The sequence below is a fragment of the Biomphalaria glabrata genome, chromosome 9, assembly GCF_947242115.1.
Source record: "Biomphalaria glabrata chromosome 9, xgBioGlab47.1, whole genome shotgun sequence".
NCBI classification, from domain to species: Eukaryota; Metazoa; Mollusca; class Gastropoda; family Planorbidae; genus Biomphalaria; species Biomphalaria glabrata.
This window is the reverse complement of record NC_074719.1, coordinates 36,036,572-36,060,222: the sequence shown is the minus strand read 5'-3', so window position 1 is coordinate 36,060,222 and position 23,651 is coordinate 36,036,572. Positions and strand designations below refer to the sequence as shown.

Sequence of the window (23,651 nt, the reverse complement as noted above, 5' to 3'; positions counted from 1 at the left end):
CATTTAGGGCGCTGAACACACGTTCGTTGCACAATAAAATAAAACAAATATGTGCATGTGTGCATGTATGTATTTTTTTCCCTTGTATTAAAACCTTTAGAAAGAAAGCTAATTTCATTGTTTAATTCTATTGACTTAATATATAAAGGAAAACCTTACAGTAAAATTTAACATCGCAGAAAATACATTGATCTAAAGCACCACAATTAGATCTAGTAAACAAAGAAAAAATATGCTGAAATGTTAAGAAACACTTGACCTCTGTAACTAAGGTACGGATATAATTTATCAATATGCTTGACTGACCATGCCAATGTGTTATCTTTTTTCGCCTGCACACTAAACACTATTGCGAATGCCCAAGAACAAAAACGCGTGGTCAACACCATCATCTATACACACTACACTAGGACTACATGTGTAGGCTCACTACGTCTATCTGACCAGATTGTTACTATCAGTCGAACACAGAGTCTATTTATGTTGTTTTTTTGGTACGGAGGGTGTGAATGAGTTTTTTTTTCTTCTATAGTTGATTTTCCTGATTTTCTTAGATCTATATAACAGTAGATCTAAACATAGATACCAATAATAGGCCTACAGACTACAATTAAATCTATGCTTCGCAACATCAAGGCTCAGGCTATAAGTAGGTATAATAGATGTTCCTGCTGTTAATAAAATATCGTTTGACGCAAATGGATTAATAAATATATGACCTACTACGCTTCAGATTCCAACTATTAACTAACAGCTATCAGTATTAAGCCCTTGAAACCAGAAACAGAAGCAGTCTTTGGACTTAAAATTACAAGTCTGATGACCAGTTGTTGGTCAGAAATTCTTGAACACATACATCCAACCACCATACAAGCCAGATGAGAGATTTACATTAGTAACTAGTTAAATATATACTAACATATTTTACATTGACCCTCCAACACACAGCCTTTATGGTTGGTGGCCTCGTACATGCTACACAGATTAATTTTTGTTTATAAATACTGTTAAGCTTGAATAAATCAATCAGTAACAGAGTTTAAAACAATAAAGTATATAAAAGGAAAAAAAATAATACCAACAATATAGGTATGTAATTTAACAGTTTCGTAAAATGCTCAGCAATACAAGCTATTTACAAGACACTTAGGTATTCGGCTCCGGCTCCGGCCCCGGCCGAATATCAAATTTTACTATCCGGTCATATCCGGCTCCGGCCGGATATCAAAAAGTACTATCCGCTGCACCCCTATTTTGTACACAAGTCATTTTACACACAAAGACCATGGAAGTAGAATGATTCATTTATTTCACTGACAGTTTATGCAGTATGCAGTCAGATTTAATGTGTGGCTTACCATTCAAGTGACGTGACATATAAGAAAGCCAATAGAAGTAGACATCCATCTTCATTTCACGCAGCCCAGGTCCTCATTTTCAGATACCAGTACATAATTATTGGTTTTGAGATATTGTTTCTTCTTTTTAAAATTAGTTTTCTATAGCGGATCATTCATGCTCAGTGCATAAGGTCCAATCTCTTTGTGGACATGTTGGGGAAGAGGGGTATCAGGGAGAAGGTTTCCATGCTGCTTTTTTAGCACTCAGCAAACAAAACTCAGCTTGAGTCAGGATTCAAACCTGAGCACCCTTGATAGGTGAACAAGCAGTTTATGTCCCTCATGCACACCTCCCACATCTGAGTTGTTCCAATATACTTGATTTAATTACAAGCTTTGGAGGATCTGGTTTTGTTTGATATTGGTTGATAAGCATAAGAATTAAATTAATTAATAAAACATTTCATGGAATAGATCCAAATGATGCCTCTGTTGGCTGATTTGGTTGTAATTTGTTTACACTTGAAAAAAAAATATTTTAGACATCTTAAATGTTTTCTTATACCAACAATATACAATTTAAAACAAAACAAAGATGAAATCATTATGTCACTGATAGTTGAGTTGAAACAATTGTCTACATAACTGTCATATTTGATGTACTTATGATTCGAACATTCATAAATTAATTTAAAGTGTTTCCGGTGTTCACTGCATGTAGGTATCAAAACTAACCTCAGTGATTGGCTTGGACTTGTAACTTCTCAGTCTGTCATTTAATCTGGCTTCCAGGCCACTCAAAGTGACAAGGCTTTCATTTGTTTCCTTGCGCAGCTTTTCGTGGGCATCAAGTTTAAGGACAGCACAGAGTCCATGAATATCAGCTCCCTTTGTAGGTAGCTTGTCAGACACTGATAAAACAAAGCGATATCACCATAACAATGAAAATAAAAAGAAAGTCTCATTCAACAATATTTCTTGCCTAAAATAAATGGAGCATGATGATTGGGAAGGAAAATAAAATTTGAAAAAATTGAAAAAAAATGTCATGATACGTTCTAATGCAATATATAAAAAATTAATTTAATCTTGACTACCTGAATGAAGGGGTCCAGGGGCTTCTGCATACAACTTGTGGTGGCCAGGACTTGAACCAGGACTTCCAAGACTGGAATGCAAGTCAGGACTTGGGTGGCCCCTGTAGTCAGACTCATCAGCAGAGCTGGATAAGATGTCTATGTTTACTTCCGCTACAAAAAACATATACTATAGTAAGAACGTTTTAGAAATTCTATGCATGGTTGATCATACATTTTTATTTTTTTTAATTTTTCATGGTTTCAAGTCAATCTAAATACTGTAAGACTGAACCAATGGTAGTGGCATATAATTAAGACTAGAAAACAAAAGAAAAAAACTATCCTTATAAAGACTAGAAAAAAAACAACAACAACAGCTTCAGTCTTACAAATGTTATTCCTTAGACAGGCTGACTTGATAATAAATATTTCTTGATATATTAGTATTAAGAACAGGCTTAAAGTTGTGTATGGAATTCACCCCTAAAATCTATGTACCTGGTTTAAGTTCAGTTTTCCCTGAGACTGTTGATGTCATTGAGCTAGTGACGGTGGTGACCACACTTGTGGCTGAACTGCTAATGACTGTATCTTGAGGAGAAAAAAAAAATATTTCATGACTATATCATATGTTAAAGTACTTTGTTTTCTTATCTATTATTGAGTGTTACCACTACATAATTGAAGCCTTTATCATTTCATCTAGATCATCTATGGCATGTGATTTAAATATCCTGACATATGCACTAAATGGCTAGATACTTTGTGGATGTGGCTATGTTTTGAATGTTGGCAATAGCATATAACATGTAGGATAAGTCAAGAATAATAAAAACTTGTATATTCCCCCCAAAAAAAGTCAGTTTCCCTTTACATTAAGGTGATTCTAAAATGTATGTTTATTCAGATAAACTGAAGCCCCACCAACCCTGCTTTGACTGCCAAAATGTTTTTCATTTAAGACACTAAAGATCGACCTAATCTATTATACTTGTTAAAAAAATCAACTCAAATTTTTTTAATCAGTAAAAAAAAAAATTTAGCAAAACTAACAAATGTACTAACTTGAAGCTTTAGAGTCAGAAGTGTTTTTCTCAATCCTTGACAATAAGTCCTCAACTTGTCTTTGTGTGGCCAGAAGTTCTTTCAATAGCTCTCTCATAATGTCCTCTTTCTCTTCTTCTGAAATAAGTCAGTAAAATACAAGTTTATACCAAAGGAAAACTAAAAATAAACAATCAAGGATCTAGGTATATTAAATTGAGACCAATCGGTCATAGAAGGCCTGAACACTGACTGCAATGTCACAACCTGTGGGCATTGGAGACCAATAGTTTGTTGCCACATATCTGTACGACATAACAACAAGCTATTGGTTTCCAGTGCCCACAGGTGGCGATGTTGCAGGTCAATGTTCAGGACTTCTATAGCATATGGTCTCGATTCAATGCCGTTATGGACACCATTAAACAATTATATGTTATGTTTACTGTGATTAGATTAGAAAGCATAAAAGTCTATTTGTATAAATGAAAAAACAAAGGTTAAATAACAATTATTGTTTAGGACTTGGGAACTTCTCATTCAGACCATGAAAACTTGTACAGAATGAAAAGAGAACTTCTTTATCTAATTCTGTGGCCAATACTCACGAGTGGAACAGTTGAGTGTGATCTCACACAAATGCATTCTTCTCTGTAAGCTTTGCACAAGCTCTTCCTTCTCTGTCAGAGTGTACTTCAATCTAGGGGGAAAGAATTTCTTTTAATAAAGTGCCATAAAACTACCCTAGTAAGAAAATAGTGTATTCCAAAAATATATATTAACAATAAAAAAAAATGTCTGTGGGTTGTGCCCCATTTTTTAAAGAGTGAAGCTTTTTCCAACCCTTGACCAAAGGTCCCAATGGTCAACAATGAAAAACAGGCTCTTAGATGAGCTTTTTTCTTTATGAAGAATGTAAATTCTCAAAATGATACCTTTTATCTCGATAAAATTAGATGATAATTTGTCAAGTAATGAAACTTGTTAATGTTTTAAATGCTGGTTTCGATGCCATGAAATAATTTAAATTGAATTCAAGGAGTAGACAGAGAACATGCAAAATATAAAAAATACTCTTTTTATAAACAAAGCTTATCTCTCAATACTGCAAGGTTTAACTCTCTTTTTTATGTAAAATAAACATTAATTAATTACCACTAATTAACTATTGATTCATTTATGTTTCATGAATTGTCATTGACTATGAATAATTGTGCACAATTTGAACTTGATGGGAAATTGGAGACAAAACTGTGTACAAAATTTGTTCCAGACAGACAGATGGAGTGAGTTAATAATAAGCTTTGTACAAATAGGTGAGAAGCACTGATTTGAAGAATGAGATTGAGACCTTACTTACTTGACATAGGCCAAGTCTAACTTCTTCTGCTGGTTCAACAAGTGATGTAACTGCTTTTCTCTTTTCTTCACCTTTTCATTTCTTTCTTTCAGGCTCTCTTCCATGTCATGCTTCTCTTCCATTGCTTTCCTTAGTCGCCCCTCACTCTCTCTTAGCTTCTCACTCGTTTCACTCATGTCCCTGCTCAGGAGATGGCACTGTTCCCTCAGCTCTGCCTCGAACTTGGTTTTCATTTCCAGTGAAGCAGTCAGCTGGCCTACTTTCTCCTCCAAGCCAAGCCCAGTCCAGTAGGCGACCTTTCCCCGCAACTGACTGACCAGTTCCTCCAGGTCGTTCTTCTCCTGTCGCATCTGCTCCGAGTGTTTGCTGAACGTTTGCCTTTCATAGTCTAAATCTGTGTTAATCATCTTCTTCTCATCATTGAGCTTCATCAGCTGGACTTTATAGTCAGTTTCTGCATCCACCCAATGCTGCTCTTTGCTATCCAGCTCTTTCCTAAGCCTGTTCAACTCATCTTCAAGTCCTGCATCATTGTCCCTCATCTGCTGCTTCAAATCTTCCAGCTCTCGCTCCAGGACTTTTACATAGTCATCTCTTTCTGACACCTTGCGCTCCAGCTCCTTCTTCAAAGTATTCAGCTTCTGGGCAGCTAGAAGTGTCTCCTGCAGAGACTTCTCTCTCCTCTCAACCACTTCCTTCAGGCGGGAGGAGCACTCTTTGTATTCTTCCATGTCATTCTTCAGCTGTTTTCTGTCTTTCTCACTCTCCTCCACCATCAGCTTCAGCCTTCTGCTCTCGCTCTCCAGATTTTCTTTGGACATCTCCAGTTTGAACATCGCCTTCTCCAGGTCAAGAAATTCTCTTTCCCTTTTGAGCAGGTCCTCTTCCAGTGAATTCTTCTCACCAGACACCTTCTTCAGATCTTCATCCATCTTTATTCTCTCTTGAAGCTGTGCGTCCAACTCTGACCTGAGGTCTCTCACTGTAAGTTCCAGCTCTCTCATTTTATCCTTCTGGGACAGAACAGTTGCCTGAAGTTGACAGATGGTTTGCTCTAGTTTCTCCACTGCAATAGCTTTCTCCCTGGAGAGCTTGTGCTGGGTCTCTGCCATCTCTCTCTGCCACTGATCCTCTCTCTCAGACAGCTGTGTCTGGAGCATGGAAATCATTGTGTCCTGGTGAGTGATGCGTTGGTATGTGTGAGACTGGAAAATCAAGAGTTGATCTGTAAGAGTCAAAGACATTTTGTTACATTATGTACATAATAAACCAAAAGATTTGCATTAAATGTCAATTATTGGAAGTGGCTTCTCTGCATTGATAAACCAAGGACACAATTTGCTCTTTTTTCTACGTTGTTGCTTACTGGTGTCATTAATTTTTAGTTAAAATTTTGAAATACATGATTAGATTATGTAAGTTAACAATTGTACAAACTGTACTAAATATGAGCAGTTGCTTTAATAAGGTAGTATGCCCAAGGAAAAATTTTGGAACTGTCATTATTAAATCATAGAGCAGCAATAATGCCTTCAAACTAGAGTGTTTGTCAATCTTTCTTGCAAAGTTGCTAATACTTCAAATGATTTCTTTGTTAAATGGAAGCTTCATTATTAAAGAACTTACCTGGATCATTGGTCACATCTAACTTCTCCAGCCTCTGTCTCAGTTTTCTGATCTCTAGCAGGTGCTCCTTCAGGAGCTCCTTCTCCGTCAATGTCAGACGCTTTTCTGTTTTCCTTGGGCCATCATCACTCAAGGATGTCTGCACCCCAGCAGAGTTGTGCAGGGCCTCAAAGACAGCAATCTCTTCTTTGAGTGTGGCATTGACCTGCTCAAGGTGTTCCAGTCGGAGCCTCAGCTGCACAACTGGCACAAAGAGAATGCAAATTTTTAGTCATGATTTTTTTCCACAGGTGATACTTATGGCCACTAGTCATGCCTTTAAAGTACCTAATAGATTACTAATACCATAATGAACATAATTGAGAAGAATATAGAAGCAGTTCAAAACAATACACATTTAGGTGTAGAGAGAAAAGAGAGGACTAAACAAGAAAACAGAATACAAGTATTAACATAGAAGGGGGCGTAGTGGCCGAAAGGTTCAGCGCTTGGTTTCTGAACCTGGGGTACTTGGGTTCAAATCTTAGTGAAGACTGATTTTGAATTTTGGGATTTTTAGGGAAGTCTACCCAACTCTAATGGGAAACTAAATTAAGTAGGGAAGAGGCAGTTGGTCGTTGTGCTGGCCACATGACACCCTGCTCATTGACAGGTGGCCAAAGAAACGGATGACCTTAATATCTTCTGCCCTATAGATCACGATTTGCTAAACTTTTTATTATCATAGAAGTGTCTTTTATTTTTATGTGTGCCCTAAGTTCTTATTTTCTACATGAAGTATATTTTCTGGATAAACTAAATTCATACTATTTCAATTAAGGTTGAAGTTTTCACAACTAAGAATGTTGAGACTTATGTTAACACAGATATGTAATCATATTCTTTTTGAAGTAACGTCTGTATTTTATAAGATAAGATGCATGGATCAATACTGAATGTGTGCCTGAGAGGCCACATTTATATAAATGTGTGTTTTTATATTTGAATGCTAAGGTTGGTTCTGATAGATTCCTTAAAGTCCACATTTCACTGACCACTCAAATTTTTCCAGGTCTTGTTCTCCTCCCCCTCTTGTGACTTGTTGTCCAGCAAGGACATTGACCGTGCCAGGGAAGTGTAGTCTAGGATGCTCGAGTAGGTCACATCAGGGCAAAGGCTCTGGTCAATCAGGCTCAATTCAGTTTTTGTCTGAGAGTGACCCTCCTCCATCAAGGTAAACTGGTCAGAAGCTTTCTGTGCAGTAGAAGAAACAGCTTGTCCAGGCCTGGTCTCACTCATCTGCTGCAGGGGCATTCCATTGAACAAGCTAGTGTCCATACTTGAGTGGTGGTTGGAATTCTAAATACAAATAAAGAAAAGCAAATGAACATTTTTAAAAATCCCCAGCTGGTAAAAACAACATCAAAATAGATCTAGTAATCAATATTATTAACAAGGCAACAATAAAAATAAAAATGATACTCAAAATAAATTTTAAAAAAATCATTATTCATATCAAACTCTATGAATCATTGCATGAATTTAGAAGAGAAAAGAAATTTCAATATGGAAATAAGAATATAAATAAAAGTATTTCTAACCAATATACTATATATGCTAGGATATTCTACTTGATGAATCAATAAAAACAACAATTCACAACCTATTAGTGAACAAGTAATCTACTCTTTTATTTCAGGTGCAGCATTACTTTTTTGTGGCTCATTTGTCTACAAATATGAAGAAACAATTACCATGTTAAGCTGCAAGCTTGCTTTGTCCAGAGATAAACTGCTTTGCGATGACGACGCTGGCTGGGTTCTTTCTGTGCTCATGACAGTAGACGACAATTGTGTCAGATTTATGGACTGCCAATCATTAGACAGCGCATTCTCAAATCTGGCCTTCTCCACTGAGTTCCACAAGGATTCCTTTTCCAAAGACTTGCTTGCAATTATCCTTTTTTCAGTCCCACTGTGATAGTCTGCAGGTGACTGAAGTCTGCTTTGAATGGCATTGTTTTGATAGTGATGACCAGTGCTGCTCCCTTTGACATTTTCATTACCTTGAACAGAGACATCTGTTATATTAGCACTTTCATTATGGCCATCTGAAAAATCAATCAACAAAATATTTAACAATTACTAGTTACTGCTATACATGGTTGAATTTTTTTTAGCCCTAAAATGTCCAACTTTGGAAATGTACATTATCTGTAATGCACTAAGAGATTTTTCATTGCATCTCTAATGTCTAATGTTTGTAAAATGTTTTACATGTTTTGGATGTTCCTTCAGAGTTGAAGATAGTTTACTTCTTAGTCCAAACCTCCTGCAAAACGACAGGGGATGGGAGCAGGCAGGGTTTGAGCCCGGGACCATTGATAAATCCAAACGACAGTCCAGCGCGCAAACCACACGACCAGACAGCCATCTTAATGTCATCAAGTTCACCCTTTTTATTGAATAATGAATAAAAAGTCTCAAGTAGATAGCACAACTACCAAACGCCTTTACTCAACAAATGTCAGATTAATATTGACAATGAATGGATCCAGGTATGTCAGAAAAAAAAAAAAAAAAACCCTGGCCTACTCTATCATACAAAATGTTGACATTCAATGCGGAAGCCAAACATTTTTCCCATAGCTAAAATGCCCCAATTTCATGAAAACCTAAAATAATCTATCAATAAAAAAAAGAAATACAATTGTATTAATAAATAGTTCAGATGAAAAACTTGGACATTTTAACCCCACCTTTTATACACCAGACCCAAAAGCAGATCTCAAGCATGTATGTTCATTTACACAAAATATACTCACTGTCCTGATCAGAACACTGATGGCTCAAGCTGTCCATTGATGTTGCTCTTAACCTACTTGGTCTAGGCTCACTGCCAAGGCAAGACTCACTGCTGGACCGGCTTAACTGCTTTGTGGATAACCCCGCTGACTCCAGTGTGGACAAATACAGCTTGTTTTTCTTGGATAGCAAGCGGACTGTGTTTTCTGTGGCTTCTAGTTGACCTTTTAATTCCTGAATCTAGATTTATTTTTAAAGTTGTAACATTAAAAGAATTGCAAAATCTGTTTGTTTTTTTTATTTTCTTCCAATTAAAAAAATGTGCATGCTAAAGACAGAATATAAAACAGATGCTGAAGTTTGAATCAGAGTAAAAGCCTAGACTTTATTTCATAACAGGGCTTGACAATCAAATACTCTAGAGCCAGATGTAATACAAGTGTCTTAGGGCATTTTCTTAAGTCTTGAGTGTGATACTATTTCTTCTTATCTTATATAATACAGACGTTACTTCAAAAAAGAAGATGATTACGTCCTACGCGTCATGCATTTAGTCATGCATAAATTTCAATTAAGGTTGAAACCTCTTATCACTGCTATCTCACTTGCACTAAAAATGTTCACAACTAAGAATTTTGAGGTTTATGTGAACACATAGATGGATCATAAAGACTCAAAAGTGTGCACCCAAAACATGTTTCTTCTTAACACAAGAGAAATTGTTTAAAAAAACAACACAAGTGAGATCATCATGCAAGTTTATGTGACTATGTCCCTTGAAAACAGAAAAGTCATTTAAAAATATATTATCTTATCTTCTAGTATAACAAATAATTGATGAAAGCATTAACCTGAGTCTCTAATTCAGTCATTTTCTCTTTATTCTCAGCAACAGATGTGTGGGACACAAGAAAAGCCACTGCTCCACCCAGTGTACTGTCTGCAGGTTCAGAGTTGCATTGGCTAAAAGGTTTGAAAGAAGTCGTCGCTTTCAATTGTCCAAGTTTAGAAGATTGGCTATGTGAGTCCAGCAAACTGTTATCTTCAGTTTTGTTTTCAGCATGTGCAAAAGATGTCTACAAAAATCATAAAGAAATAAGAAAAACATGTTAAGAAATTAAGCATATGGAAAGAAGAATACAGAAGGGGAAAAAAATCCCTCCAAGTCCAATGCAAGATTAATTTAGCTAATTTACATAAAAGGAAAAACCAACTTTATTTTTTCAAATTGTGTAGGCTCAAAATAAACTCCTAGTGGAATTTTTATTTATATTCTTGTTGGAAAGAAATGTCTAGTGAGTTCACTCAGCATGAAACAAAAATCAACAAGAAACACATTTTTTTTCTCTGATTATATTTATTTCAGTGAATTCCTGGCAACATCCACAATGCCATGGTTTTCCCTAAGTCTCAGACATGTCAGCAGCCTGTCAGGTGGCAAGCTAGTCCATGGGTTCAAGCTGTAGTAAATAGTTGAAAACTATGAGTGGCTGAGAGGCAAAACCCTGCTTGACTATCTATCAAGGGAGCTAAGAGCTCTGCAGGGCTCAAGAGTTGTGTTGCTGAGGCAGCACAGAAATCCCCTCCCCCCACTGGTCTACAAAAGAGATTGGACTACAGTGCACTGAGCATGGTGTAAGCATGAAAGATGCACTATATAAAAGCAATTTAAAAAAAAATAAAACAAAAAAAACTAGAACTTGAGAGAAATATCTAACCTGATGATCTGCAGGAACCTCTACAGAAAGCACACGGCTCTCAATAAATCTGTCTTGTTCCTGAAGGTCTCTGTACAATTTGGCTACAAGGTTCCTTAGTTCACGAACTGACATGTCTGACACAGTCTCCATAAAGTTATCAGCTTTCAACTCTAAGTGTAGCAAATAATAAGAGAAATAATGAAAAGTAAAAACAACTATGCAAAGAGAATACTATTAAAAGAACACTGTTTGCCCAAACTGAAATATTATGAAATAAGGTTTGAAAATGAGTTAAAATCATTTAAATTTCTTTATTTTTTTAAATGAATGAATTTAGACTAAGAAGTAAGAGTGAACATCTAGACTAAAAGGTAGAAGGTTCTAAAATCTACATTGGAATGTACAGTGAAACCAAGAAGATCAAAGATTGTAATTTCAAATTAACACCTAAATGTTCAACCTATCAATAATCAACTGTTCATTTATAGAATAAAATTAAAATTATTAAATGTAATGTAATGTAACTTTGTTACCTAAGCCATCATTTGTGACTCTATATTGCTCCAATTCTTCTGCCCAACTGGATCTGCGGATTTGGTGATCTAGGATTTGTTCTTCTAAGTTATCAATAGCTTGTGTGGATTCAGGCCTGACACTGCTCTGTTTCAAGGATGAGTTCTGCAACTCTGTAACAAATGAGCTTAGCCTCTCCTCATAGCATCTATATGCTTTAGTCTTGTTCCTGTTGTCAGTCAATGCACTGTGATCACCTCCTCCAACTAAGTCCACCTGGTAAGTGCTATTGTCTGGTGCCTCACCCTGGTCAAATACTGGAACTGTGTCCTTGAAATGACCATTGCCATCAGGCTCATCTACATCAGACATGACTTCTGCAAAGTTACAATCACCACCTGCACAGTGGTCCTCCACATTTTGTGAAGATTCCTCCCCAGGGAAGAGGCTCTGAGGAGCTGTTTGGTGAGGCCCCTCAGGGAGTTTGCTGTTTCTAGAATGTGGGAGAGACCTTCTGTCTTTAGAGTCTGACTTCAACACAGCAGAGGCTCGGTCAGGCCGGCAGAGCTCATAGTAGTAGTCATCAAAACTGATGCCATGCCTAAAGTTGTGATAGTCTTCAAGGCTTTCCTCACCCCTCAGGACTGAGTCGCTGGCACTGCTGGTATTATAACTAGAATGATCAGGCCTTAACAGCTTCTCACTGCCAGTTAGGAAGTCCTTGCTGCTGGATATCTGTGTTGGGGGCAGGGGATCTGAAAGTTGTGAATCCTCTCCCTGGTTGCCATTTTCTTCTCTGCGAGGAGATGTTTGCGCCCACTGGTCAGTGTGGTAAAAGCTTAGGCCAGTCTGCAAAGATTTGTCCAAGACATCTGGATATGTCTCCACTCCAACTGAGTGATTGAATGCAGGAGAAGAGGCACTGCTTCCAATAGTTGATGACGACTCAGACCTGTTGACCTCACCATTGTTCTGTTTGGCATACTTCACTACAACAACATCTCTAACAGGTGAGTCCAGACTGTATCCACCATCTTGGCAGCTATTGCTATCAGGACTATCAGCTGAAATATGTAAATCATTAATTTAGCTAATGTTAATCATTAACTTTTATCGCGCACTATGCATTTAAAAAAAAAAAGCTCTTATGTTATATATATCTTAAAAGTTATGATTTTCAATATGATCAAAAAATTTAGTGTATCAAAAAAATCGGGACAATGAAGGTTCACTAATATCAATAATATGTAACACACTCTAGACTTTAAGTATTCTACCAAGCAGATTCTAAGCTAGAAAAGAACAATTGATAAAGAAACATTTTATTGGCTTTGCTACTTTGGGAACTTAAATTGCTATATTTTTCAAATCCCTGATACAACAAGAATGAAATTAATTTCTTGGTAACAGCTTCAGTAATAAAATAAAACTTTCTGACATCAAATTGTAACAATTATTATTTCTACCACGTATGTTATATTTTATTTACCCCATATTCAACTAGTACATTGATTTTAAAAAGGATTCAATTATTCATTACCTACCCCCACTACTCAAAGTGGTTGAACAAGTTACAAATAAATAAATATACTAAGTATAAGGTCAATGAGTATCAGTATCCAAGAATTTAGTGGCCAGGAAGGATCTAATGCCCTAATTGTATTGAATACATATGCTGTACACATACTTTCCCACTATGACAAAGTGGCATATCATTACATACCACCAACCTCCAGCACGTAACTAAGCTGTGAGAACTCACATTGTCTGTTATCTTGTTTCAAATGAGCCACCATCACATGGTGCAGCTGGTTATTTTTCTCCATCAGCTCCTCCAATCTACGGTGTATACCTTCAACACTTCCTAAGTCTTTACCTGGAGTCTCTTTTTCAGTTCTGTTGTACAATTCAAACAATTTCATTACTTAAAAGAAATATCCTTGCAATTTCTACTATGGGATATACAAAACAGTTGAAAAGAAACATCCCAGTCTTGGACCTAACATGCTTTAGCAAATACTAATAGGCATCACCTATAAAAACAGCCTTTCCAATGAGGTATTTGACAAAACCTGTGGGTTTATTGGACAGCAGCTCAACATCTTGACTATGTTAAACTTGCACTAACATTAAAGTACATTTACATGGCAAGATTGTCAGGTCTTGAAGAGTTTACTAATAAAGTGCTGATCAATGCAAAAGTAAGAATGGAATGACTACATCAATGTTGTAAGAATGGAATGACTATATCAATGTAAAAGTAAGAATGGAATGACTACATCAATGTAAAAGTAAGAATGGAATGACTACATCAATGTTGTAAGAATGGAATGACTATATCAATGTAAAAGTAAGAATGAAATGACTACATCAATGTTGTAAGAATGGAATGACTATATCAATGTAAAAGTAAGAATGGAATGACTACATCAATGTAAAAGTAAGAATGGAATGACTACATCAATGTAAAAGTAAGAATGGAATGACTACATCAATGGAAGGGAAAGAGTCTATAAGTAAACAAATAATATTTTTTTGAGACCTTTAGTGCTGCAAACAAAAAATGTTTTTTAGACCACTTTTAAGGCCTCTATGATAAGCATGGCCATGGGGGTGGTAAGATATAAATCTTTAATACTTGCAATAGTGATCATCTCGTATGTACTTATATAACATAACTTCACCTAGCACTAACAAATGATTTAGTGTTAAATTTTTTATTTAGACATATTTGGTGATTGTCCTGTATTTGATTGTTACCTAAAAGCTTTGTCTGAAGGTCTTAATCTATTAAGCAACAATGTCACTGCCAAACAGAACTAGTTTTAAGCTTTTAAAATTTCTTTCTTTTTTTTTTTAATTTAATTTGAAATTTTCCTCAATGGTGCAATAACAAAATGATCTAAATACCAGGGATAGGTTGCAAATACAATGTAAACACAAAATGAGACATGAAATACAAATAGTGATTCTTAAAATTTGTTAATTATTATGAAGTACAAAACAAGAAAAAACTAGTCACCTAGCACATTGAGCCTCGGAGAGATTATTGAGACGAGCCATTAATACAATCTCCTCTTTCAGCTTGTCAGTAGCTGACCTGATCTCCTGTAGCAGCTCAGCAGGATCACCCAGTACATCCAGCCTGGCTAAGCTCCCGGCTCCATATATTTGATGGGTGTGAACTGTTTCATGGTACTGACGATTGTCCCACATCATTGAAGGAAGTGGGGCCTGCCATGAATATAAAGAAAAGAAAATATAGAAAAAAAAAGGAAAATCAATTATCGTCAATTAGCTTGAAAAGTTAAACAGTCTGGCTAGGTAACCATTTAAAAAAAAAATGGATAGCAATTTAGTAACATGGTAAAGTTTAGAACTTGACCACTATATCTAACCATCTCTACACCACTCCATGTCAGCTCTTTGGTAAATATTTTTGGTATACACACATTCAAAGAAAACCTGAAATTCGTTTAGCCAAATTCTTGATTATATATATATTGACTCGAGGAAAGACATGTTTCATTACTAAGAAGAAATGTTGAAATCACCTGAACCAGCTTGTCCTTGTTTCTTAGTTCAGCTTTCAATGCTTCCAACTCTTTAGTCAAAGTCAGCATATCTTCATGATGTTTATCCAACAAATTCTTATAAAGACACAAAAAAAAAAAAAAAAAAGAAAATTGAGATATAATAATACACAACCTGATTGTGTGTCTATATATACTAAATAAGAGATGTTACATTTAGCTAAACTGTTAATTCAGTAAAAATATTTAAACCTTTAAAAGAAACAAGAAAATATTTTTTAAATACTTGAAAAAAAAACACTTAAATTAAGCGTCCTCTTATCAATTAGTTTGGATCAGTCATGTAATTAAATTTGTAATAGATCTAGACTAACAAAAAAAAAGCATTTATTTGAACAAAAAAAAAAAAGGGGGGGGGGGGACAGCCTGAATTCAAATTCATGGCTCAAGCCTTCTCAGGCTTCTCAAGCCAACATGGAAATCACTCTGCTAGTGGAGAGCTTATGAACATGGAAGATTGTTTAGCATCTATTGTTTCTAGAGTCTGGACCTATTTTTGAGGTTTGTGTTCACTAAGACTCAGGCACCCTAAAAATGGGACTAATTCAGCTTATACCACCACTTCAGTCAATTACAATTTCTTTCCCTTGTTCAAGAGATCAAACAAGTGAACTTTTTATCAATAGTTAATTAACTATTAGGTTAAATTTTTTTATTGATAATTGTATTGTCAGGTAAAAGAAATAACTGCAAAATTTTAGCTGGATCCGAGATTAGGTGTGGGAGAAATCATGAGTACAAACTTTTTACCAAACAGACAGACAGAGTGAGTTGATATAAGCTTTGCAAAAATAAGATTCCCCCCCCCCCCCCCCCCAAAAAAAATGTGTACTTAAGCTCTACCTGGAATTCTTGTTCTTTGCTATTGAGTCTGTTTTTCAAATCAGCAATGTCTATTTTATCTCTAGAAGAGGACAGCAGCTCTGCACCTTGTGCCTAAATAAACAAGATGAATTTGAGTAAACAAAATTATCATTTAATAATAAATGTGAACATTTAAACCAAAGAGAGGAAGGTCAATGTGCAGAGTGTAAATAAATGCTGCATAATAAACAATAAAGAAAAAAGATAAACCATTTAAGAGTTGTTTTATAAATATACATAAAAATATAACTATAAAGCAGTTTTCAATATCATAGGTAGAAATCCTTAATATTTTTTGCAGCTTATTTTAACAGTACTTAGAATCTACTATCAAAATCACTAACTGCTTTAAACAAAAAAATGAAGATATTTCTTACAGCTATTTTATTCTGCAAGTCTTCCACTTGTTTCCTCAAGTGGTCCAGTTCTCCTTTAGGTTCCAGTTTACTCTCTAGTAACATCTGTGTTGATGGATAAAAATAGTCACTCTTATATTCTATATGTAAAAACCATATCAATATGTAAAAAAATATTTTTACTGAAAAAACGACTAGTTTTCTTTTTACTTTGGATTTATTTATAATTCAAGTCAAATTTTTTTTTCTTAGTGAACATTTCAGCATGAAGACTGGTTGACATTATCCCTAAAATATAAATTTGTTCAAGCAGTTCATTTGTTGAACAAGTTTCAGACATCCCTTAAGAAATGAAGTGCTAGCCCAGACCTCCTGCTGGGCTAGATTTTAACACAGGACCATCAAGAGGACAGTCTGAAGGGCTTACCAATAGATAAAGAACAAGAAGACTGCAAACCTGTCGTAAAGTCTAAATGGACCAGACTGCATGTTTTGTTTGTTTTTGTCATCAATGTAACCATTGGGTTTACTTACTCTTATTTCCATGTAAAAAAAGCTCCCACAACCTTGTCACAATCCAGGCGCCACTCCTCAAGGGGCCGATACATGAATGGCATGTCCGGCATGGTTAGCCTGGTATAGAAAAGGAAAATGGCAGGGGTCCCTGTGTACGCGGTTTCTGGCCGCGAGTCTAACACCCAGCCAGACAGAACAGTGTACTGTTCTCATTCAGGCTGGTGAAAGGGAGCTTTTGTTCACTTTTGCTGGCCTGGAGTTCCAAGAGCCGAAGGCTCAACTCTACCTGACAGTTTCAAGAAGAAGTTAACTCACCTGATATTTTAAAGCCTGCTCTTTAAGCTGGTTCTCAAAATCTGCTCTTTCAGCAGTAAGCTGGGCCTGGAGTGCCTAGATTTTTTTTTAGATGTAGAGAATTCATCAATACATAATCGTTTTCAAGTGCAGCAAAAGATTGGTTAAGAATAATTACATTTCACTTTATCATTTATTAGAATTTAAAGTTTAAAAAAAAAAACATTTAAATTTTGAATTATTCACTGTATGTACATTAGAAATTCAGTACACTGTTTGAGGAAGATGAACAGATCAAAAGTTGGCAACAGTTTGTGTGCAAAAAAAATATATAATTAATATTTTTTTAAAAGTTGCTAATTGACTTAATTATTTAAATGAAATTTAATAAGATCTGTTATTTTAGGTCAATTTATCTTATTTTATTAATGTAATATCTTATCGAAAAAATTACAGATGTTACTTCACAAGAGAAGATAATTACTATGCAGGAAATACAGATCCAAAATGTGAAAATCTCATTCACAGCAACCAAGTAAATATATTTTAAATTTATTATATCTCAACATGGTATGCTCAATTAGTTAATGTCAGATTAAGATAATTTCCACAAATCAGAAATGAGCAGCTCTGGGTATTAAATGACAATGCTACTGTACAAACAAACTAACAATTTTACAGACTTTCATTTGAGCAAAATTAATATTTGGAGTTTAAAAAATTGGAGTGAAAAAAAAAAAAGAGAAATAAACAATGTGCCCACCTCTAAAGCTTCTTCACTCTTATTGAGTGCCTCCATGGCTTTCTTCAGCTGTTCTTGGAAACTGGCAAGTTCTCCTTCTTTCTTCCCTAATGACTTGATCAGATTCTGCAAAACAAAATTAACATGAATAGCACAAATAGATTTCATCAATTGACTGAACAAACAATGTAATTACTAATAGCAACAAATACAAAATGTATAGTCAAGTTTAACTATATTGTAATGTTAAATTATTAACTTAGTTTCACACATAATTAATTTTATGTAAATATATCAACCCTCAATGTTACAGCATACAACTCTAAATATTATTGATAGACACAACACACTTAAAATAGTCATTAAAGAGTAATGAGAGACATCTAATGAATGGAAAACTTGCTTTTGAAAGAATGTATATTCATTTACACTAACAACTAAACACATTTCATGCTGAGTTAAAGTGCAACACTTGGACTACTGCCATAATCCTGATACTCAAAAAAATTCCTTTCATTTAAACATATTACTGTTTTGTTGGTTTTTTTTTTAAATGATAGTATCTAAAAACTAAGTTACTTTGAGCAGACAATATTTACTATGAACATCTACAGCAAGCACCATGAGCCAAGGGAATATAACAAATCATTTATTAAACATCTTAAATATTTTATAATCTTTTATATTAACTGCTAATAAATTTAATTTCACTTAACTTCTAACAATCAATTGTTTTGTTTAATAAACTTCATGGGGCTAAATACAATTTATGTTTCCAATATGCACATTTCATTATTTCATAGGCTTATTTCATGTTGGCATTCGTCTTGTACTTAAGCTAGTTAAAATAATTGAGACTTTACATCTGCCTTGGCTCATGATGTTGGACCCCCTCTATCTCAGTATCACAGAAACCCCTGGGAGAGAGACAATACCTCAGCTATAGTATCAGCTTCTTTTAGCTGTACCTCCAGCTTCTTGTTGGTACTCTCACTCTCTGCTGCACTAGTTACAACCTAGAAATTCATGGTTTTCAAACATATTACAAAGGAATCAGACTGCCATACTGTTTCAAGCATATGAATATGACCACAGAGGCCAGATACACGTGCATATCAACAAAAAAAAATTAAAAAAACAGAATATTAAATGGTGGGTTAGACACAGCAAAACACTAAAAAAAAAAAAAGAAATGAAAGAATATAAAAGATCAGGGCCATGCTTGAGGTAGTTGCACGATAGCTAACTCATGCATGACTAAACAGTATCTATATATCTATATATACACACATCACACTAGTTACTTCTCAAACAATACATTTTTTTTTAAGAACTGAGTGTGTCCACTTAAATATTTCATCGAAAAGAAAAATCACTGAACAAATGTTTTTAAAAAAAAGCCACAAATACTTTCTGTTTTAGTCTTTGGCATATTATAACTATTCAAGCAATGTCATCCACCTACAAATTTTAGAAATATTTATACAAGAGGGGAACACTGGTTTTCTTTGCATATCAAGGGTACGCTAATGATAAAAGCTATTAGTTGTGAATCAACTACAAAATGAATTTTTTTTGTTCTAAAATTGATTATTTCTTTACCTGGGCTTTTAGGCTCTCAATTAATAAAAAAATATAAACCAGTACTTCCATTGCATTTGCACCCTCATTTTTTTTTATTATTAAAATCTTAATAAAATTTCTGAACTTTTAAAAAAAAAAATTAAAATAAATGTGTGTATTTGACAATTATTTTTGAGACTTTAAAATTATAAGCTAATTGCAGTATCTGTACCAAACAAAAGTTATAATCAAGAGATTTCTAGTTCAAATCTTTTAATATTCTAACTTGACTTAGTTTCATTACAAAAATAAATCATAATTTAGCACTAAATTTAAATCTGAAAAAGTTAACCAAACCCTTTTTTAATAAACTTGTAATGAAACATGTGCTTATCACTAATAAAAAATAATAACATTCTCAACCAAAAATGTCAAATGCTTAAATGCAGCAATGCAATACAATTACCGGCACACTTAAAAACAAAAGTTCTGACCTCTGTTCTTTCCAACTCAGCTTTTCTTAAAGCCTCCCGCAGCCTCTCTATCTCAGACTGTGAAGCTTTCAGCCTTTCCTGATTAACCTTATTCTGGAAACATAATAATGTTGCAGAATTAGTTATAAGCAACTACAGTGGCATGTTTATCAATAGTGGAATAAATGTATTTACACAAATTTACATAATCTTTCATACCTCCTTATCTTTTTCCCTCAAGGTTCGAACCAGACCCTCAATACTGCGCTTGTATTTTGCTAATACCTGCACTTTTTCTTCCAATTCTGTTGATGTGTCCTCTGCATTCTTTTCAACATTCTATTTATTTTAAGAGGGAAAAAATGTTCAGAGATATCAATCAATACAGTTACCATAACTTGCTCATCTTAGTTTACAAGTCTGAAACTATAGACTACAGAACAACAAAGGTACAGATGTATTGTAGGAACTGAATCTCTAACTGATCATTTCAAAACATAAAGGTTATGTAATCTCATACATCAGAGTTTCTGTGGCTGAGTGGTTAAGTGCTTGGCTTTTGAACTGAAGAGTCCAGGGTTCGAATCCTGGTGAAGACTAGGATTTTTAATTTCAGGATCTAAAAGGTTCATGTGGGAGATAAGTGGACAGAAAAATATAGATTAGCAGATCTTAGAGAGGAAGTGGAAATGGATTGGTTACATCCTTAGAAAAGATATTAACAACAGAGCTAGACAGGCCTTAGAGTGGAACCCCTTGGGAACAAGACGTAGAGGAAGACCAAAAAAACGTGGCAACACAGTTTACTAGATGAAGCCAAGAGGACAGGAAAGAGCTGGGAAGCCATTAAAAGACTAGCAAGAGACAGTGGAGAGTGGCATGTTTTTACTGAGGCCCTATGTTTCATGAGGAACGCCAAGGAAAGATGATGATGATGAAAGGGTCCACCCAGCTCTAATGGGTACCTGACATTAGTTGGGGAAAAGTAAAGGTAGTTGGTCGTTGTGCTGGCCACATGACACCCTCATTAACTGTGGGCTACAGAAACAGATGATCTTTACATCATCTGCCCTATAGATCACAAGGTCTGAAAGGCGAACTTTACTTATTACAAGACTACTAAGTCATACAAGTTTAACCTAAACACATGTCACTGAATCTTAGCTAAAACCAAATGTCGTACAAATAGAATAAAGCAGTCAATAAATAACAAAAAGCCCATTGTTTAAAGTTGAAGTCATTAACTTCCTGTGAGAGCTACTTGATCTGCTAATGGATTGTGATAAACTTGTTTAAAGAAGTAGACATAATACTTACTGTTTTTTCAGATCTCAATGTCTTAAGAGCATCTTCAAGTTTCTAGACATGAAAGATAACAATCATACAATTCATTACAATTTATGATACCATAATAACATTAAAAAAAAACAACTAACTAAATTAAATGCCAAATTAATGACAATGCAATGATATGATTTAACAAAAGAAAATAAATGAATCAAAAATGTTGATTGATCTAAACATGGTTGTGAATCTCTACCTCAATGACATGATCTTTATGTTTGAGAAGATCATCCATTTCCTGCAGTTTTTTGTCTTTCCTCTGCACAGCTTCTCTCAAGTCCTCTATTTCATCCTGCCAACAGAAAAATGTACAATAATTTACATTAACAGCAATATGTTTCATAAGAGGGGTACAGTCGAAACAAGTGGATATTTCTAAGCAATTTTGGTCAAGATAGTATCAAAACATCCAAATTATAGTAATGAAAAGGCTTTTAAGTATTTAAGAAGCAAGCAAAATGCATGCATTTGCAATGGGCGGAAATATCAGCTGTTTGTGATGTCGTGACAATTCTACGCAAACATTTGAAGTCAAGATGTTTAAAAAAAAAAAAACAGTTGTCACATTTTACTGATAATGAAAAGAAAATTAAAATTTCATGTTAAACAAAGGCTATTAATTTTGCAATGTTGATAATGTTGTTTAATTACTGTTGTTTTCCACTGGTATCTTGTCCAGTCCAAATGATATGACAATATTTAGCACATATAGTCTAATGAAATAAATAGCTTGACTGATAAAAAGAAAAGACAACTGTTGGTATTTCAAAAATGGGTTTTCTTTCCTTGATTTCACCAATGAGCTGTACTGACTTGCAAGGTGTAAAACAAAAACAAACCTGGATATGTTCTGGCTCCAAGACAGACTTGGTGTCAATGTGTGTCTCATTTTGCAGTAGATTGGACAGGCTCTAGACAAACAAGGCAGGCACATTCCAACATTAAATTTAAAAAAACAAAACCAAAAAAAGAAAAATAAAGAAAAACATCCCATTATACATTCCAAACACATATGTGACAATGCATGGACTAGAAGACTTGTGTCCATTGTCTCAAAAAACAACATTATCATGCTTAATATAAGACAAAATAAGGTGCCAACTAATACGAACAGAAATTTGAAAATTCATGCCTTGCAGATGGTAAGTGATAGAACCATGATGCACAGAATGTGGTGATTAAAGAAGCTACCACAACATGCTAAAGAGGTGACTTCTTGCATGCTACAGCATTAATCAGTCTCAAAATAAATTTCAAAAAATAATTAAAATTAATGTTTTGAAAAGAATTGTTTTCTACATATGCTTGACATTCTGTGCAAAAAGTAAAATACTGAAATAATGAAATTTGAAAATGAAAAACAAAGTTATAACAAGGTCGTTTTGATTTCTAAAAATATTTTTGTACAAAATATGTCTACTGTATGTATCTGAATAGGCTACACATATTGAAATAAATAGTTTTATAAGAGCCAACCAAATCTTGTTAAAGAATTAAAGACCCTGGATGAAGGCTTCTGAAACTGCTATTAGCAAACTGAGAGATAAAGCAAAACTTCCTAGAAAGAGTGTTTGTAAAATGTTTCACAAGTTTCAGATGTTCCTTCAGAGTTGAAGATAATTTACTTCTAGTCCAAACCTTCCGTAAGACGACAGGGGATGGGAGCGGGCAGGGTTTGAACCCGGGACCATCGATAAGTAAGAAAGACAATCCAGGGCGCAAACCGCATGACAAGGCAGCCTTAGTAACTAACACAACAGCAAACAACTTCATTAGAAGTTGCAGACAATTTAAGAATAATTCAGGAAAAGTCATAAAATCTTATTAAGTCTAATATGATAGATTATATTTTTACTAAGAATATGTGGGAAATAATTGAAAATTGAACAAGAATTGGAGTAGAAACAAATTGTTAACCACATGACAAAACAAAACCACAACAAACTGCAAAGTTTCCAACAACCATAAGATTAAAAAAACAGGTCTCACCATTATGTCTCTGTCTTTGCGACTGGAGTCTTTTCGTGAATCTGCTATCTGCTGCTCTAAATCTTTCTGGCGTTGTAGGAGCAATACTCTTTCTTTGTCCTGTTCCACTCTTGTCTGTTCTAGCAGTTTTAACTGAGCAGTTAAGGTCTGTACCTCACTGCAATGTAAAAGACACTAAATAAACCATCCAGAATTGATTGAATCAGTGAATGTGAATCAAATGTAAGTATGGGATTCTTTTATAAAGGTCATGTGTCAATCAGGCATACAGCTATCTTGATGGAACAAATTTATAGAAGAATTTCCTATTTTCATTATATAAAAGCAGTCTTTTTTCTGATGGTAGGCGTACCGGCACCTTTTCAATACGTGGAAAAAAAATTTACTTTTTTTTTTGTATTTTAACGCTTATTATTAATTTATTAGTAGTTTAAAGTTAGGCAATCCATTACTGAGTACCGTACCTATTTTT

The 23,651-nt window shown here is 34.7% G+C and overlaps 1 protein-coding gene across 9 annotated transcripts in view; it reads right to left on the bottom strand.

Annotated features, from left to right (window-relative positions):
• The window catches only part of LOC106067687 (golgin subfamily B member 1-like), a 40,876-nt gene that overhangs the window by 7,489 nt on the left and 9,736 nt on the right, over positions 1-23,651 (bottom strand). For 5 of the 9 annotated variants that reach the window (XM_056040234.1, XM_056040236.1, XM_056040241.1 and 2 more), the window contains 27 exons: positions 23,180-23,336; positions 22,030-22,101; positions 21,387-21,482; positions 21,164-21,205; positions 20,066-20,185; positions 19,868-19,960; positions 18,746-18,826; positions 17,832-17,936; positions 17,090-17,164; positions 16,280-16,363; positions 15,882-15,974; positions 15,000-15,095; positions 14,468-14,679; positions 13,208-13,341; positions 11,466-12,509; positions 10,951-11,102; positions 10,084-10,308; positions 9,253-9,472; positions 8,183-8,538; positions 7,484-7,787; positions 6,450-6,692; positions 4,824-6,048; positions 4,072-4,163; positions 3,485-3,601; positions 2,918-3,010; positions 2,438-2,590; positions 2,076-2,251 (listed from right to left, as the gene is read on the bottom strand). In XM_056040234.1, coding sequence (XP_055896209.1) covers positions 2,076-2,251; positions 2,438-2,590; positions 2,918-3,010; positions 3,485-3,601; positions 4,072-4,163; positions 4,824-6,048; positions 6,450-6,692; positions 7,484-7,787; positions 8,183-8,538; positions 9,253-9,472; positions 10,084-10,308; positions 10,951-11,102; positions 11,466-12,509; positions 13,208-13,341; positions 14,468-14,679; positions 15,000-15,095; positions 15,882-15,974; positions 16,280-16,363; positions 17,090-17,164; positions 17,832-17,936; positions 18,746-18,826; positions 19,868-19,960; positions 20,066-20,185; positions 21,164-21,205; positions 21,387-21,482; positions 22,030-22,101; positions 23,180-23,336 — 5,860 coding nt within the window. The remainder of the gene's footprint in view (positions 1-2,075; positions 2,252-2,437; positions 2,591-2,917; positions 3,011-3,484; positions 3,602-4,071; positions 4,164-4,823; positions 6,049-6,449; positions 6,693-7,483; positions 7,788-8,182; positions 8,539-9,252; positions 9,473-10,083; positions 10,309-10,950; positions 11,103-11,465; positions 12,510-13,207; positions 13,342-14,467; positions 14,680-14,999; positions 15,096-15,881; positions 15,975-16,279; positions 16,364-17,089; positions 17,165-17,831; positions 17,937-18,745; positions 18,827-19,867; positions 19,961-20,065; positions 20,186-21,163; positions 21,206-21,386; positions 21,483-22,029; positions 22,102-23,179; positions 23,337-23,651) is intronic. The other 4 variants (XM_056040235.1, XM_056040237.1, XM_056040239.1 and 1 more) reach the window with 4 other exon arrangements.